This window comes from Tursiops truncatus, chromosome 2 (assembly GCF_011762595.2).
Source record: "Tursiops truncatus isolate mTurTru1 chromosome 2, mTurTru1.mat.Y, whole genome shotgun sequence".
Lineage (NCBI taxonomy): Eukaryota > Metazoa > Chordata > Mammalia > Artiodactyla > Delphinidae > Tursiops > Tursiops truncatus.
The window spans coordinates 41,093,518-41,108,413 of NC_047035.1; the positions used below are offsets into that span (position 1 = coordinate 41,093,518).

A 14,896-nucleotide genomic window follows, 5' to 3' on the forward strand; every position below is an offset into this window, starting at 1 on the left:
ACAGATTTAGACATTAAGCATTTATTTGTAAGTTAAGTACGGAATTGGTTCTGTAATTCCAACTGTTATGAATTTCTAAATATAAATAGCACTTGTTTTTCTTCATGCCGGATTAAGATATAAATTAAATACAATTAAGTTACATTTAATCACCTCCCAAATAAGAGGGATAATGAAAAGATTTTGCTGGCATATAACTACTTAAGTCTGAGATATTTCACATTACTCTTCCCAATACTCCCCTAACTTTACATTAGTTTTAAGGCTATATATACAAATACGTATATTTCCAAGTTAGGGAAAAAACAAATATAACAAAATTATACTACCTTTATACACAGTTTTGATTTTGTATTCAGTGTTGTATTTATATCTTACATTTTAATAGTTTTCTAGTGGGGAATCTGCTTACTGAATGATTAAATTACATGGTGATTAAATACAATATTCAACCTAAACAGACAAAAATACAGAAGGGCACAGAACAGTAGAGTCTTTTCAATGTGACAGATTTTAAAACTTACTTTCACATGCTTAATCAGAGGAATTTAAGCCTAAATTAAATTAGGTTATTTTTATATCTACAATTCTTTAAGCTTTTTAAAGTTATTTTTAAAGGCCGACAGCTAAATATTATCAACATGCTATATTTCAAATCACTAAATACATCTTAACTATTTGGATTCTAAAGACATGGGCTAATTAAAAATCACAGACACACAACACTCACGAACACACATACACCCCTACGATAGATTAGATTGTTAGATTGTCAAGCTTTGACAATTATTTTAACTAAACAGTAGGCAAATTCAGGCTGATAACACATCTAAATGAAAAAATAAGCAGCCTGAAAGAAACCCATTTAAAAATAGATCAAAGAACAACAGAGACTTAAATCTTTTATAGTCTTTCTAATGGAAGGGAAACAGTTCCATTTATGCCTTGAATTACAGTATTTTCCAATTAAAAGAGACTAACATCTTTCCCCATGAGAAAAATTCTCGTTTACAATGGTATGGTGCTTTAAAATAAGGGCGGAGTAAAGGAGGAATTACACATACATGATTAAATTTCTTGTTTGTTAAATCAAGCTTTATTGATAAAATGGAATTCAGGATATCTTACTAGGAACAGCAGCAGGCCCAGCCAATCATGATAGCAAAAATGTGGCAGTCTCCTACTATTTGTAGGAAGCTGCTGCTTATCAATTAGTAATTAAATGTAAGGACTTGTAAAAGAGATGCAAAGAATCAAGGCATTTTAGCCCCAAGATTGATATTCTTATGAATATATTGTATTACCTGCAATACTCATGGTAACAAGGAGAGAACCTAGAACAGTTAAATGAAGGGACCAGCTTTATCGACAATGCCAATCCCACTGCCAAAAACATTAAACTAGTTTTCAATTAACTCCCTGGATATTCAGCTTTGTAAGATTTTGGAATAATTCTCCATAATCACGTGCACATTTGAGCGTCTAGCTGACATGGCTGCTGCTCTCCCTGTCCCAACCCCAAGTCCAAACACAGCATGACTTGAAAGGGCTATATATCTGTTGCGTCACACAACAAGCCAAACATTTCTTATAACTTTGATAGTGATTTAAAGCAGTTCATAATTAAATATGAGCATTTTATACAAGGACAATTATACTTTACAAAAAACAAAATCATACAACAAAAATTGCTGGAGTCTGATTTACAACATGAATTATGGTTTGAAATCACGTTTACATAAGTCTCAAATTTACAAAAAAAAAAATCAGTTCTGGGCTAGCTGTGGTACTGCTGAAGTTCTCTGGTGTAATCACTCTCACCCATGTCATACATGCCCTTCTTTAAAGTTGAAGATGGATGTTTAAAAGGTTCAAGGAAGTTGAGCTGTACTCTCCTTTGGAGGTGAAGGTAAACTCCATGGCTAGATGAGCAGTTTCACCACATATCATCAGTTGAAGTAGAGTCCTTTATAAAAGGAAACAAAGCAAAACAAGGAACTAAATTAAAACTTAGAGATGCATTATTTCCTGGGTAATGCAGAAAGATAAGGTTTTGTAAAGCTGACCTTTAGAATATAAATGTTTTCTAAAATATATAATATGTGTACATGTGTTTATGAAATATCAATATTTAATCTGTTTAAAGAATTGTGAACCCTTTGTTTTGTTTTGGAATAAAATATTTGAAATATGATTTTACCATGAGGTTGACCAAATGTATTTCTAAACCAATCAACTACTAAAAAGAATTTTATTTTTCTCTTCAATAAACCCAATTTATTTTTAGAACACTACCTTTACAAATTTTTATTGCATAAAAACCTCAAGTAATAAGAGATTTGAGGAAGTTTCATAATGCAATATATAAAATATTTCAGAGCCAGGCCCAAATGATTTTAAGTTACCACTTTTCTGTAATCACCATACTACAACAGAATTGTAATAGGAAACTTAATTGGAGAATAGGGCATTCTAAATGTCTTTATATAAACAGAATTCTCTAGTCTAGTATTTAAATGAAATATGCAGGGTTCTTGGCAAAGAATGGGCATTAATGGAGATGGGTATTCTGAAGCTCTGTTACAGCTGCTTACAAAACTCAGAATTAATTCAAGATTCTGAGCAGAGATATTCCCAACTTCAAAAAAACATTTAGTGGCGGAAAATTTCTGAAGTTGATTGCTTGGAGAGGCTTAAAAAAACCAGAATAATTAAAAGGGACTTTCTTCTTTTTTGAGTTAAATGGCCACTCACCATGATTATATCCTCAAGCACTAGAACTGTGGTGCTGGCAGAGTTCAGAGCAGTCAGGGGTGTGTGTAAGAGAATGGGTGCAATGAACAGCTCTGCAAAAACAGGTAGGAAGGATATGCATTTAGAGTAGAGGGGAAGGGAAAGCAGAGGGAGCTAAATGCCACTTACAGTGTCATCATTTTTGTATGGATTCAGTCTATTGTAAACGGCTTCAATAACATTCCGCCTAAATTTAGAAAAAAAAATGCAGAAAGTTAATTCTTCAGAGCACAAAACTGCTTAGTAACTCATAGCCAGGTGTTCGTTAAAATGTCAAAGATACTCATACACTTAAATTATTTTAGTTTTATTTCTTACTGTCAATAAGTGAGCCATACTTTAAGATATTTGGGCCCCACTGTTAAAGTAGTGGTGAATTTATTCTAGAATGTAACACTCTACTAATGCAATTAATAGAAGACTAAAAGTCATGGCTTGGAAAAAAAATCAGTCTATATGGGCTACTTCTGTTTGAACTGGCATTTAGTGGTTATGAGTCAGAAATGACAATGCAGTTCTTAAGATATAATATTAATATATTCTGGTTAAGAGCTGAATGTTGTGAAGTAGAAATAACTTCAATATCTGTTATGGTAAAATAATTTAGATATTTTACACTTAAATTTCTGCTTTTCATAATGCCCCTTTAAAAAAGCGCTATTAAAACTGAAATGTCAAATATGACATTTCCCTGGCAAGTCTAGGAATTACTTTTTGTATCATATTTTATTAAAAAATCAGTAGTGGTATTTATAAGTTATAAGCCTCCCTACTTACAAAACTGATTTGAAGCAATTTTATAGACAGTCATTTCACAGATCATATCGGAAGAAACAATTTCCAAAAAATAAAACCTTCAAACAGGAAGTTTTACAATTACATGAAATGATTAAAGAACATGGCTACACTTACAGATCAAGTGGAGGATCAAGGAAATTAGTCAATATATCTTTGTAGGTCAATTACATGGATATCTGAGGTAAAAATGTTTTAAGCCTTGAATTATAAAATTGCTTAAAGTCTCTACTGTAGTTTATAAAGATGTAAGCTTAGTATCTAACACATATTAGCCCACAGTTCTAGGAACTAAAGTGAAGAGAGAAAAAAAGCAAGAAATGCATCTACCTATCTTGCCTTACACCAAAACCCAACCAACCAGCATCAACAACCAAAAACACTAGGAAAATCAGAGATACAGAAAAATGGCCCAGATGGAAGAAGAGAAAAATGCTCATCCATGGGGTGTTCAGTTATCCAGGGATTAAGAAAATCAAATTATAATAGTAGGAATAATAATGACACTTAGAATTTTGTAGTACTATGTAATTTAGTTTAAAAATTTCTTTCACTGTATTATCTCAGTTATGCTATATGAGGCAATCAGTGTAATCCAAGCCTCCACTGAAGACAGCCTTCAGTGTAATTAGTTACAATGATATTCTGATACCGATTCTAAGTAAGCACCATATATCATTAATACTGAAAAACACCGAACCACAGCTTAAACATTTTGAAGTCACTTTAGAAATTAGGTAAATACACATTTGATCAACGGACACCTAACATTTTCATGTACAGAGATAGATGGTAAGAGTACGCAGAATATAACTTACTTGCTTGCCAATTCACCCCCTGGTGGGAGGCTGGGGATGTTCTCACTCGCTAATGTACGCATCACATGGACTAAGTCAGGGACGCCTTCCCCCTGCTTCTTTATGATTTCTGGGAATCAGAAGTACTTTTTTTGTAAGTGTTATCCAAATTTAATAATAATTAAAAAAACAAACAAAGATAACTTAGGTTTTTAAAGATGGCATTTACCACATCTGAGATTTTCTAAACTATATAAAAAAATAAAAATCAAATTGACCTTTGAAAATTGATGACAAAGGGATGTACAAAATGATACAAGAGATACAATACTTTCCAGAAACTTCAAAGAATGAAAATAAACAAGATAAAAATGTGAAAAAATTTCATATTAAAATCAATGTATTACCATAATCAGGGATATGTGTGTACAAATGAGGATATTCCTCTTAAGATGCCAACTAATTACATCTGAGGAGATTAACTCCTCTCTTTAGACTGGAAACATGTTTCCTGAACTTTGCCCTGAAAATACAGTACACAGATTTTTTTAAAAAAATAATTTCAAGATTTGAAAAAAGAAAAAAAAAAACCTTTAAGTATGGGGGATTTACTGATTATATACTAACCCAAATCATATTTACATATGTTTATATTTGCAAAATGATACTTAAGTAGCATGTGCAGAATAGGTCATGTACTTGAACACCACTCTCAGCTTAACTTCTGTCTAAAGTATCTTTAAGCAATAAATAGATATATACCATTTCCTTAGTTGACTGTTTGAACAAAGCCTACAGAATGGAAAAAGGCTAAATTTCAGGACAAAATTTTTAAAAAGAAAAAATTTGATAAACCATACAACTGTATTTAAAATTGTTAATTTCAAAACATTCAGTTATTAAATGGATAGAGTGATATGATCGGCAGTGTTGCCATGCAGATGCATATTGTTATTCATACCACAAAATACCAACCATTATGCACAGACAACTTAAAGAGCTCTCAAACTATTCACTTTAAGTACAGGAAGTCTTTACCTGGAGTTTCAGCATATTTATTCTAAACGTAAGATCATGCCAAGAGTATTTGTAAGTTATATGTTCAATTTTTTGTTTTCCATTATTTACACTAAGAAATTTTCTTTGTCATCATTGTAGATCATTCTAGTTCTCAATTTGTAAATACCTTTGAAAATACAATGCATGTAAAGCCCTTTCATCCTTTGATCAAGCTTCAAAATATTAATTCATCATTAAAGCCACATATTAAAAGACAGACATTGCTACCCATACTTGTTTAAATGGCTCAAACTGTCCTTTGAGGATTAAGGCCAAATTTTACCATCTTTTATTTTTTGCTTTTTTTTAAACCAGTCTTTAATCTGAACAAAAAGCAAGGATCTCAGATTTGGTTTGCCAAGTTCCTTTATTGTATAATCTTTAACATCTAGTATATTTATTCTACATGATTCTAATGCTGGAAATTTGCTGTACAAAAATAAAGGAATTTGATGTTGACCTAAACTGCACAATTTCACAATCTAAAGCTGTAATACACTTAACATACAGTCTCTGCTAAGCCAATACAATTATTGGATAGATAACTAGATACAATATAAATGAACACTGATGATAAATTCAATCAATGATGGTTTCAGGTCTAAAAACATTACCTTGAATCATCTATATTTGATGTTTCATACATCTCCTTTGTTAAAATATAAAAATTAGGATATTTTAATTGTGAATAAAATTACAGGAAGACAAATTCTTTAAAAAAATAATATAAGACTTTAAAAACAGTTATATCTCCTATTCCACATGGGACAATACACTTAAACTATCTGACCATTAATACTACACTAGCCTTGATTCTCTGTGCTTTAAAAAATAAAGAAAAAGAAATTTTAAGAAATATTCCTTTAATTGCTCTTGGACTATACATTTTAATTACAATTGTAAAAAGACTGAATGCTTTTATTAAGGAATATATATGTATAGAATATCTATGTTCCACATACTCATGTATAAACATATTCTGGCCCCCACCCCTCCACCAAGCCTGAGGGATTCTATCAGTTATCTCCAAATTAGCAACTTTAAAGCTTGGGCAGTCAGTAGCAAATAAAAATACATACATGACACAAGTATCCTCTTAAACTGGCTTAGAAGGACCACAACTTAAGTGGTATGGTTTAAATCATGAGCTGAATCTTTTCACAACCCTAGAGAGTCAAGTATTTAGAATATCATAGGAGGAGAGCTAAAAAGCCTTTGTCCTTTTCTGTGGTGTGGACAGAGAGGCCAAAAGTATTCAAAGCAAATAAAATGAGGTTTAATAGGTCACAGCAATTTAGTGAAGGCATGTACTTAAAGAAAGAAAAAAAGAAAAAGGTATTCAGTGCCTGTTTTGGAAGCTGATTGCAGTATTTATCACTTTTTAAGACATATAACAACTTTTACAATGCAAATAGTTACATTCTTTCTATGTTTTACATTCTTTCTATTAATTCTTTCTATGTTTTTAAATATAGTAGTGGTTTTTAATTACTGTAATATTTAACTAGATGCAGTCTCATCAAATCTACCTCAGTAAATAATACTGTATTTAATTTACGACATAATAATCTCCAGTTGAACAGTACAAGTATAACAACACTTCAACATACCAAAAATATTGAGGATTAATGTAAAGTCTGTTCAGGTGGCAATTCTTGCTTGATAATAAGCAATATAAAACTTAATATTGTAACATAAAATTACTTATCTAAAGCAATTATTTAGAATTGCATCAAAAACTTAAGAGTGCACACTAAAGAGAAAAAATAGCAATTCATTTCTAAAATTTGACCCCATTTCATAGTAAATAAAACTAATTATTTCTTTAAATTGATAAGAAAACATGTACACTCAGGTTAAAGTGCCAATAAATTAAATATCAACATATCCCAATACATATTCTTCTTCAGGTTTCATATTTTTCCACTAACAGCAGTTTGAACCAATGTGCTATGACTTGGTAGCATTCTAAATATTTTATCTCACTGATAACTTATATTGAAATGAATCACTTAAAACAAAAAATTTCCAAGACCCTTGGAAACAGTGAGGAAACAAACTCATTGAATAGTATGTCCAGTGAATGAAATACTAAATACTATATACACATACTAGATATATCACTATCAAGTAGGTGAGAGAAATAAAAACAAAATAGCAGCTCCAGACAGTACTGAAAAATCAAAACCAACCATGATTCTAATATCAGACTAATTATAATTGGTATCAAACAGCAAAAAGGGAGAAAACAAAATTAAAGTGCATATTAATTTTAATAATGCAGGCACAGCAGGATATAATAGTGTATCAATGTTTACATGCTATTAAAGGTCTTTAACGTGCAATGTAATGACATTAGGAGCCAAAAATGCATTTTAACACTATTATTGGCATGTCAAATTTTTCTGCTTAAAGAAACTGCATAATCTACATGCTTATTGCATATATGCAGTAAACTGGAATTCTCTGGGGAGACTTAATAGTTATGGCAAATAGTAGCTGCATCAGTGATCATTTAAAAGTTTTTCAAATATTTAAAGGCATTACACTTGAGCTACAAATACCTTTCTAATTGTCTCAAAGTAATTTGCAGAATTATGACAAATACACTTCTGTAATTCCCAACTTATTTCTTGATTTTATTCAGCATTTATATTTCTGCCAGGTAGAGATATATGCCAGGTATGTCTTCTATTCAGGTTTATGTTGTCTAGGTGAGGCAGTTTATGGCTTAGGCAAGAAGCTTTGGAACAGTTTAAAATAAATTTTTAAAAGCTGTGGCACATGAAAGTTGTTAATAACCAGGCTATGATCTTCAAGTTATTTTTTTAAAGTCCCAAAGATCTTAAAATTCATACACACAGCTTTACACAGAAAGATGGTATTCAAATTATCACCATCATAAAAAATCTGTTTATAATTAAATAAACCACAAATTAGACTTTCCTGGCATAAAATTATTCATGCCAATGAATTCATAAAGAATTTGAAAGCACACAACACTTTAGCCTTTTTAAACAGAAGTATCCTGAACAGAATGTACTGGGCCATCCGAGTTGCTATTTCTAATATAACTGTGATAGGACAATAACAAATATCTAAACAGCTACTACAGAAATGCCCTTTCCCACTTTTGTACACTAAATGTCAAAGGCATGTAAAGATCTAAAAGCTAAAATGTTAAAGTTTGATTATGTTGAGGTTTTTCTTTAATAAAGCTACTTATTTTTTGTTAAATGATCCACCTTCTACTCTGCTTTCCAGGTACTTGTCCAACTCTGCCTCCTTCGTCACTGCTTCTGGCGATACTTTGGGTGCATTTGGAAAACAGATCAATATCACACTCATGTTGTCTCGACTTCCCTGGGAAGAAAAAAGTTTGAGAAAATATTGTTTTCTTTTTGCTCTTCAAAGCTTTGAGAACCTTTACAGTCATGCCAATTATACTTGTTCTAGTGAAAACATATATTGTTTTTAAGGAGAGAAAAATATATATGCACATGTGGAGCGGCACCACCCAATACATATATTGTACATATGGTATACAGAATAACCAATACTCCAAAAGACAAGAGAGAAACACTACAGATTAAAAAAATGATTGTTGCAGTAGAGTTTAAAGCTCTATAAAACAAATATTTCTGAACATTTACTGGTGGCCTACTTAACATGAAGTGATACCTAACACAAATACACATACATACATTCATTCAATTCAACAAGATAGAAAATTCTAGTGATATTCTTTACAACATGATTTGATCTGTAGTTACATATATACTTGAGAAATTTACTTTTTTTTGACAAATTTACATTTAAAATAAATTATGGGGCTAATTAATTTGCTTCATAATAAGTAGAAATATGGAATTAGAAATAAAACTACATATATAAAGTTTATAAACCAGCTTTTAACTTTCATAATTTAAAAAAAAGTTTCAACTTTTAGGAAGTACATTTGTTTTTAAAAGCACCTAGATATTCAAAATGCTATAATTAAAATACTTGAATCAATTTTGGCCTCCCCAAAAATCAGACTTCCTCTTCCTATTAGTAATTGGAGTTCTAAAATTTTAAGTATTTAATTCCCCTATATGGGAAAATTGAAGTTATACCATTAATTTAAGCAAATACAAAGAATTTAATATTTAAAATATTGGGGGAAATTGTATAAAAATGAGGCAAATGATAAGATACTGAACAATTTTTAAAACAGAGCATAATGCAGAAGAGATAAAGTAGAATCTGAGTCATAATTTACTAATATCTGAATCTGACCAAGTCTCTCAAGAAAACAGCTTTTAATTTAGTTAACAAGTATTTAACTCTCAAGCGCTACAGAATAAACCTAACAAATGAATGCTACTTTTTCCCTTTTTTATACTAAAAGGGACAAAGAACATAAGCATCCTTGTTTGGTTCCCCCCAAATTCAGAAATTAACAACAATAGTGTGTACTACCAAGTTGTTGCTCTATTGATTTTTTTTTAACATATGTGTTGGATGTTACATAAACTTGATTTGTGTTGGATATTACATAAACCTGATTTTTAATTAAGATTTTAAGTACAGCTGGCAGTTGTGCATATAAAACCACAGAGAATATTATGTTGACTTTCTATTTCCGAGTTTTAAAAGGACATCAAATATACAGCCTCAGAAGAGTTTTATAAAATCACCATTTGTTAAACAAACACAAAGAATTAGTTAATGAGCATTACTGACAAAATAGAACTGTGGTGTAAAGAACACTGCACCTAAGTCAAGGACTTGGATTCTAGTCTTAGCGCTGCAACTAAAGAAGTAAATTGTGTAACATTTTTAACTTTTCTAGAAAAGGGAGCAGCATGTATCAAGCACACACTGTTTGCTAAAACTAGGTACTTCATATGTATACATTAGTTCATCAACAGTCTTATGAGTTAGATACTATTTTCTCCATTCAGTAGCTGAGAGAGGTGGAACAATTTGTTCAAGACTATAGAGTACAAAAGTAACAGAGGTTAAGATTTGATTCTAGGTCTGACTCTGAAGTCCGCAGAGCCTTCTCTTGCTCATCTATATACATGATCCCATTTGATCATCCCGACAACCCCATAAGACAGGGTAATAATCTCTCTCTTTCTCTCTCTTTTTTATACAATTAAAGAAACTGATTTTCCAGACAATTTAAATAGCTTACCTGAAGTCATACACAGTCTCATACCAAGTTCTTCTGACTCCATATCCAAGGCTATTTCTATTACATCACACCAAATGATCACTAAATCCTCTGTTGGTGCTACAGATTCATTAGACCATAGTCTCAAAGTATTTCCATAAATGTACTGAGATATCACATGGTAAAAATAAAATATTAAAATTCTAAAATGCTTTTCATATATAGACACTGAGGCTTAACCCTCCCCATTCCCTTTTCTAAAACATGATACAGTCTTTTACCTTTGATAAAATTCCACAATAGTAAAAAGCTCAAGTAGTCATGGTTACTAAAAGACTAAACATTCAGATTATAACCCTTGCACTTTTGGTAACCGCGTAATTTATTTCTAAGAAGTATTCCTATGTTATTTTCATAATTGATGAAAAGTATCCTGCAATTGTACCAAAAACTTATTTCTGAGTACTATAGGTTCTAAGATGATTATATACTAGAGTAGTAATTAAGATGACATAAAATCATTTCATCTAAAAAAAAAAGTCTAGCTACCTTATACAAACAGGTGTCGACTACTTCATTGCAAACTTTCTCAAGGTCATCAGTGACTTCAAGTCTGGATCTTACAAAATCACAGAGCTCTTCATTTCCCATGACATCCCAAATACCATCACATGCAAGAATAATGAACTGATCATCTTCTTCAGATCTTTCAATATCATGGACTTCAGGCTCTGGTGACACAAGCTGCTCTGTAGGACCTTTTCCATGGACACATTTGTAATCGAAGTCCCCAAGGGCCCTTGACACAGCCAGAGAGCCATTCACACGTTGAATCATTACAGAACCACCTGCATTCTGAATTCGTTCTTTTTCCAGCGGATTACTTGGTTTGTGATCTTGTGTGAAGAAGTAAACTTTCCTGTTCCTACAAAGTAAACCTCTTGAGTCTCCACAGTTAATGAAATAAGTATGTTGAGGAGAAATTAAGACACCCACAGCTGTTGACCCACTTCTATCAGCACCATGTTTCTTCTCTGACATAACTCTCATATGTTCATCAATCTCCAGAAAACCTGTTCTGATTCCATTCTTTACATTTTCCACAGAAGGTGCTCCTGTAGACCCTTTAAAATCCTGGTTATTGGTGATGTGATCTAACAAATGCTCACAGCAGTATTTGGCAACCTGAGAACCAGCATGCCCATCATACACAGCAAAGAATGACCATGTTTCAAGTCCACTTGGCAAACCGATCACAGCCGTATGTGCGTCCTCCATTTCAACTCGCCAGCCTTGCATGCTGCTTAGCCCATATCGCAACCCATTACCCTGCCCCTGGGCATTATGTTTTTCCATCTTTGGTTTGTCTAAAAATGCTCCCATTATGTCTTGATCCTCTAGGTCTGCAAAGGAAGAGAAACAGGAAAGTTAATAGCTATCTTATAAACAAACTACATATCCAACAACCTTTTTAAGAGAGAAGGAAATACCAAGAAAGCTTTAAATAAGAATTCACAACTCTTGTGATAAGCAGACACTCACTGCTGACTTGGAACCTGATGATTAACAAGGAAGAATTGGGGGAAAGGCTGTTCAGGCACAGCTCAGAATGTACAACAGGCAGAGAGAAGTAAAGCATCATGATAAAAGTAGCTGATCTGACACTCTCCCCAAGGAACAAGTACTTGAAATAGAAAAGAGACTTGGCAGTGGCCATCAGCTTACATGAACCATGTCAAGTGGTTAAGGATGCATTGAATATGTGAATCTCTTAGGGAATCTCAGAACTAAGTTGTATGTATATATTAATCAAGAAAAAACAAATAAATGAATTCACAGGACATACCAAAAGCCTACTAATTCAAACATCTTAGTTGAACATTCAGGATTTTCCAAAGTTTGATTCCAAATATCTAGTTTTATTCCTACTACATCAACTCTCTGAAAAAGTAGAAAAAGATCTAATCACCATGATTCAAATTTGCATGCTCCTTCCCTTAAGTCTTTCCTCCTTACTTATAGAAATAAGTATACCCATCCTTTAACGTCTAGCTCAAATTCTACCTTTTCCATTGGTTTTTCAGTCTCTGAAAAGCCAATAAGTTATTAGATACCTGTAAGTGGTTCAGCCTCAATTTTCAAGTTGCAAAGCAATTATACATACATATAACAAAGACTGTCATATGTAGATATAATAAAATTCATCTACTGTAACCTAATCTAGTGGTAATAACACGTATCATCATATGGTACTCTATAACCATTTGGTATAAACAGAAAAGGAGATCAAAAGGTCTAGGACAGCACTGTGGACAAGCCTGAAAGCTTAGCTAATCTAATCCTTTCCCAATAATCAAAAGCTAAAACCCTTGGTCTGGAATGAGCTTACACAAAGCAGGAAGACAGTTGGCCTTTACTTGAGTAATGGCCTAGAATGTAGACACTTGGGGTCCAAGTGATCAAATGAGTCACAATTTAAAGCAATCTGAAAGAAGGATACAATGAGATTTAATGGAGGTTAAGGTGAGATGGGAAGGAGTGGGGGAAAGTACCCAGGTAAATCAGGATGCACTTAGGAGATTAGGGGATTGATGATGCTAAGCTCTGAGAAGAAGCTGGGAGAGAGAAAGGAAGAAGAAAAACAACTCAGAAAGGAAACAGTTTCCCAGCAACCTCTCCCTCCTTCTCTATCCTACGAGGGCCAAACTAATACACAGAGAAGTCTGGCTGATTAGTATGATAAAATGATCTCCTGCCTACTTGTCTGTGTCCTATTACAATTCCACTAATGGAGGTTAAATAATGAAAACTAGCCATTATTCATTCCTTATGGTGGTATTCATCAAATTACCTTTCTGACACCAAGTTGATACACAATATGGCAAGGGTGAGTGTTTTGATTGGACAAAAGATACAATAGTAATGATACCTTAATAGCAGACAATGTTTAAGATGAATTCTAAATCACTGATAAGTGTTTTACAACTGTTACCTGAAGTCATTCTCAACAACACTCTAAAGTAGGTAATAATATTATCTTCAATTTATAGACGAACTTTAGTGTGACTAAAGAACTTGGCCAACGTCACTCATCAGACAAGTTGAGGGGAGTCAGGTCTCTAATTCAAGCCTGCCTGGCTCTAAAGCACCATTTACTACTACAGCAATGGTCTCAGTCATGGCTGTACAAAAGAATTATCTGTGGACCTTTTGAAAAGTTAAGATTAAAAAAACCAGAATTTCCACAGTAGGGTTGGAATCTAGGAATCTGTGTATCTGTTGTAAAGATTAGATGGAAAGCCTAGATAGATAGGTAGATAGAAGATGATTAAGCCATGGTGAGGTTAAGTCATCTGCTGAAGGTCAACAGCAAGTTGCTTCATCTCTGTACCTCAATTCCTTTAGCTAGGCTAAAGGGGAGGTGGGAGATGTTACAGTCAGCCCTCCATATCTTCGGGTTTGGATATGGAGGGCCCACCATATTCACTGTACTATGCTATTTTATAGAAGGGACTTGAGCATCCACACATTCTGGTATCCATGGGGGCTCCTGGAACCAATCCCTGCAAATACTGAGGGACAACTGTATACTTAAGACACTTGATACCACAAATCTAGCATTCGTCATCTTATAATGGGCATATATTAATACGTACCTCTGAATGTTGCTGCAAAGTTTAAATGAGGTAATGGCTGCAAAGTAGCCACATAGAGCAGAGCAAACATGAGGAACTCAGCAAATGGAAACTATTTAATTATGACTACATTCCCACATACACAACACATTTAGATTCTGATATTACCTAACAGGGATCTTACTCTCCCTCTCCCTTTTATAGAAAAATCCAGTAGTTATTTTCCAGAGATATATCTATCTATCTATCTATCGATCGATCTAGATATAGATATATATATGAAACTACCAAACAAATAATTCTTTGAAGATAAACAGGGTATGCTTTCTAAAAAAAAACACCCCAACTTTTGAAAAATGTATATTAGAAATATAAAAATGTAACAAACCAAGTCAATCATCTGATAAAATTTTAGGTCCAGCTCTACTGCAAATGCAAAAATATAGTCAAGGGCAAATAATTTTGTGTCTGGATTTTTACATACTGAAAATAGGTGATTCAGAAATCTTACCTCCTGGGATTCTGAATAATTTGTAGAAGCCTGGTGAAGCAGCCAACTATAGCTACAAAATACAGCAGATAGTTATATAAAAATAATAGTTATCAGAAATTATTTACTTATAAATACTATGACATAGTACTTATAAATATGTCAT

At 32.7% G+C, this 14,896-nt stretch overlaps 1 protein-coding gene across 1 annotated transcript in view; it reads right to left on the reverse strand.

Annotated features, from left to right (window-relative positions):
* Positions 1 to 1,073: 1,073 nt before the first annotated feature.
* Positions 1,074 to 14,896, reverse strand: part of PPM1A (protein phosphatase, Mg2+/Mn2+ dependent 1A) — a 43,143-nt gene continuing 29,320 nt past the window's right edge. The window contains exons 2-6 of the mRNA XM_004327653.4: positions 11,155 to 12,008; positions 8,690 to 8,807; positions 4,407 to 4,515; positions 2,923 to 2,980; positions 1,074 to 1,966 (exon numbers count right to left, since the gene is read on the reverse strand). Of these exons, the coding sequence (XP_004327701.1) occupies positions 1,937 to 1,966; positions 2,923 to 2,980; positions 4,407 to 4,515; positions 8,690 to 8,807; positions 11,155 to 11,988 (1,149 nt within the window). The 5' untranslated portion in view covers positions 11,989 to 12,008 and the 3' untranslated portion in view covers positions 1,074 to 1,936. The remainder of the gene's footprint in view (positions 1,967 to 2,922; positions 2,981 to 4,406; positions 4,516 to 8,689; positions 8,808 to 11,154; positions 12,009 to 14,896) is intronic.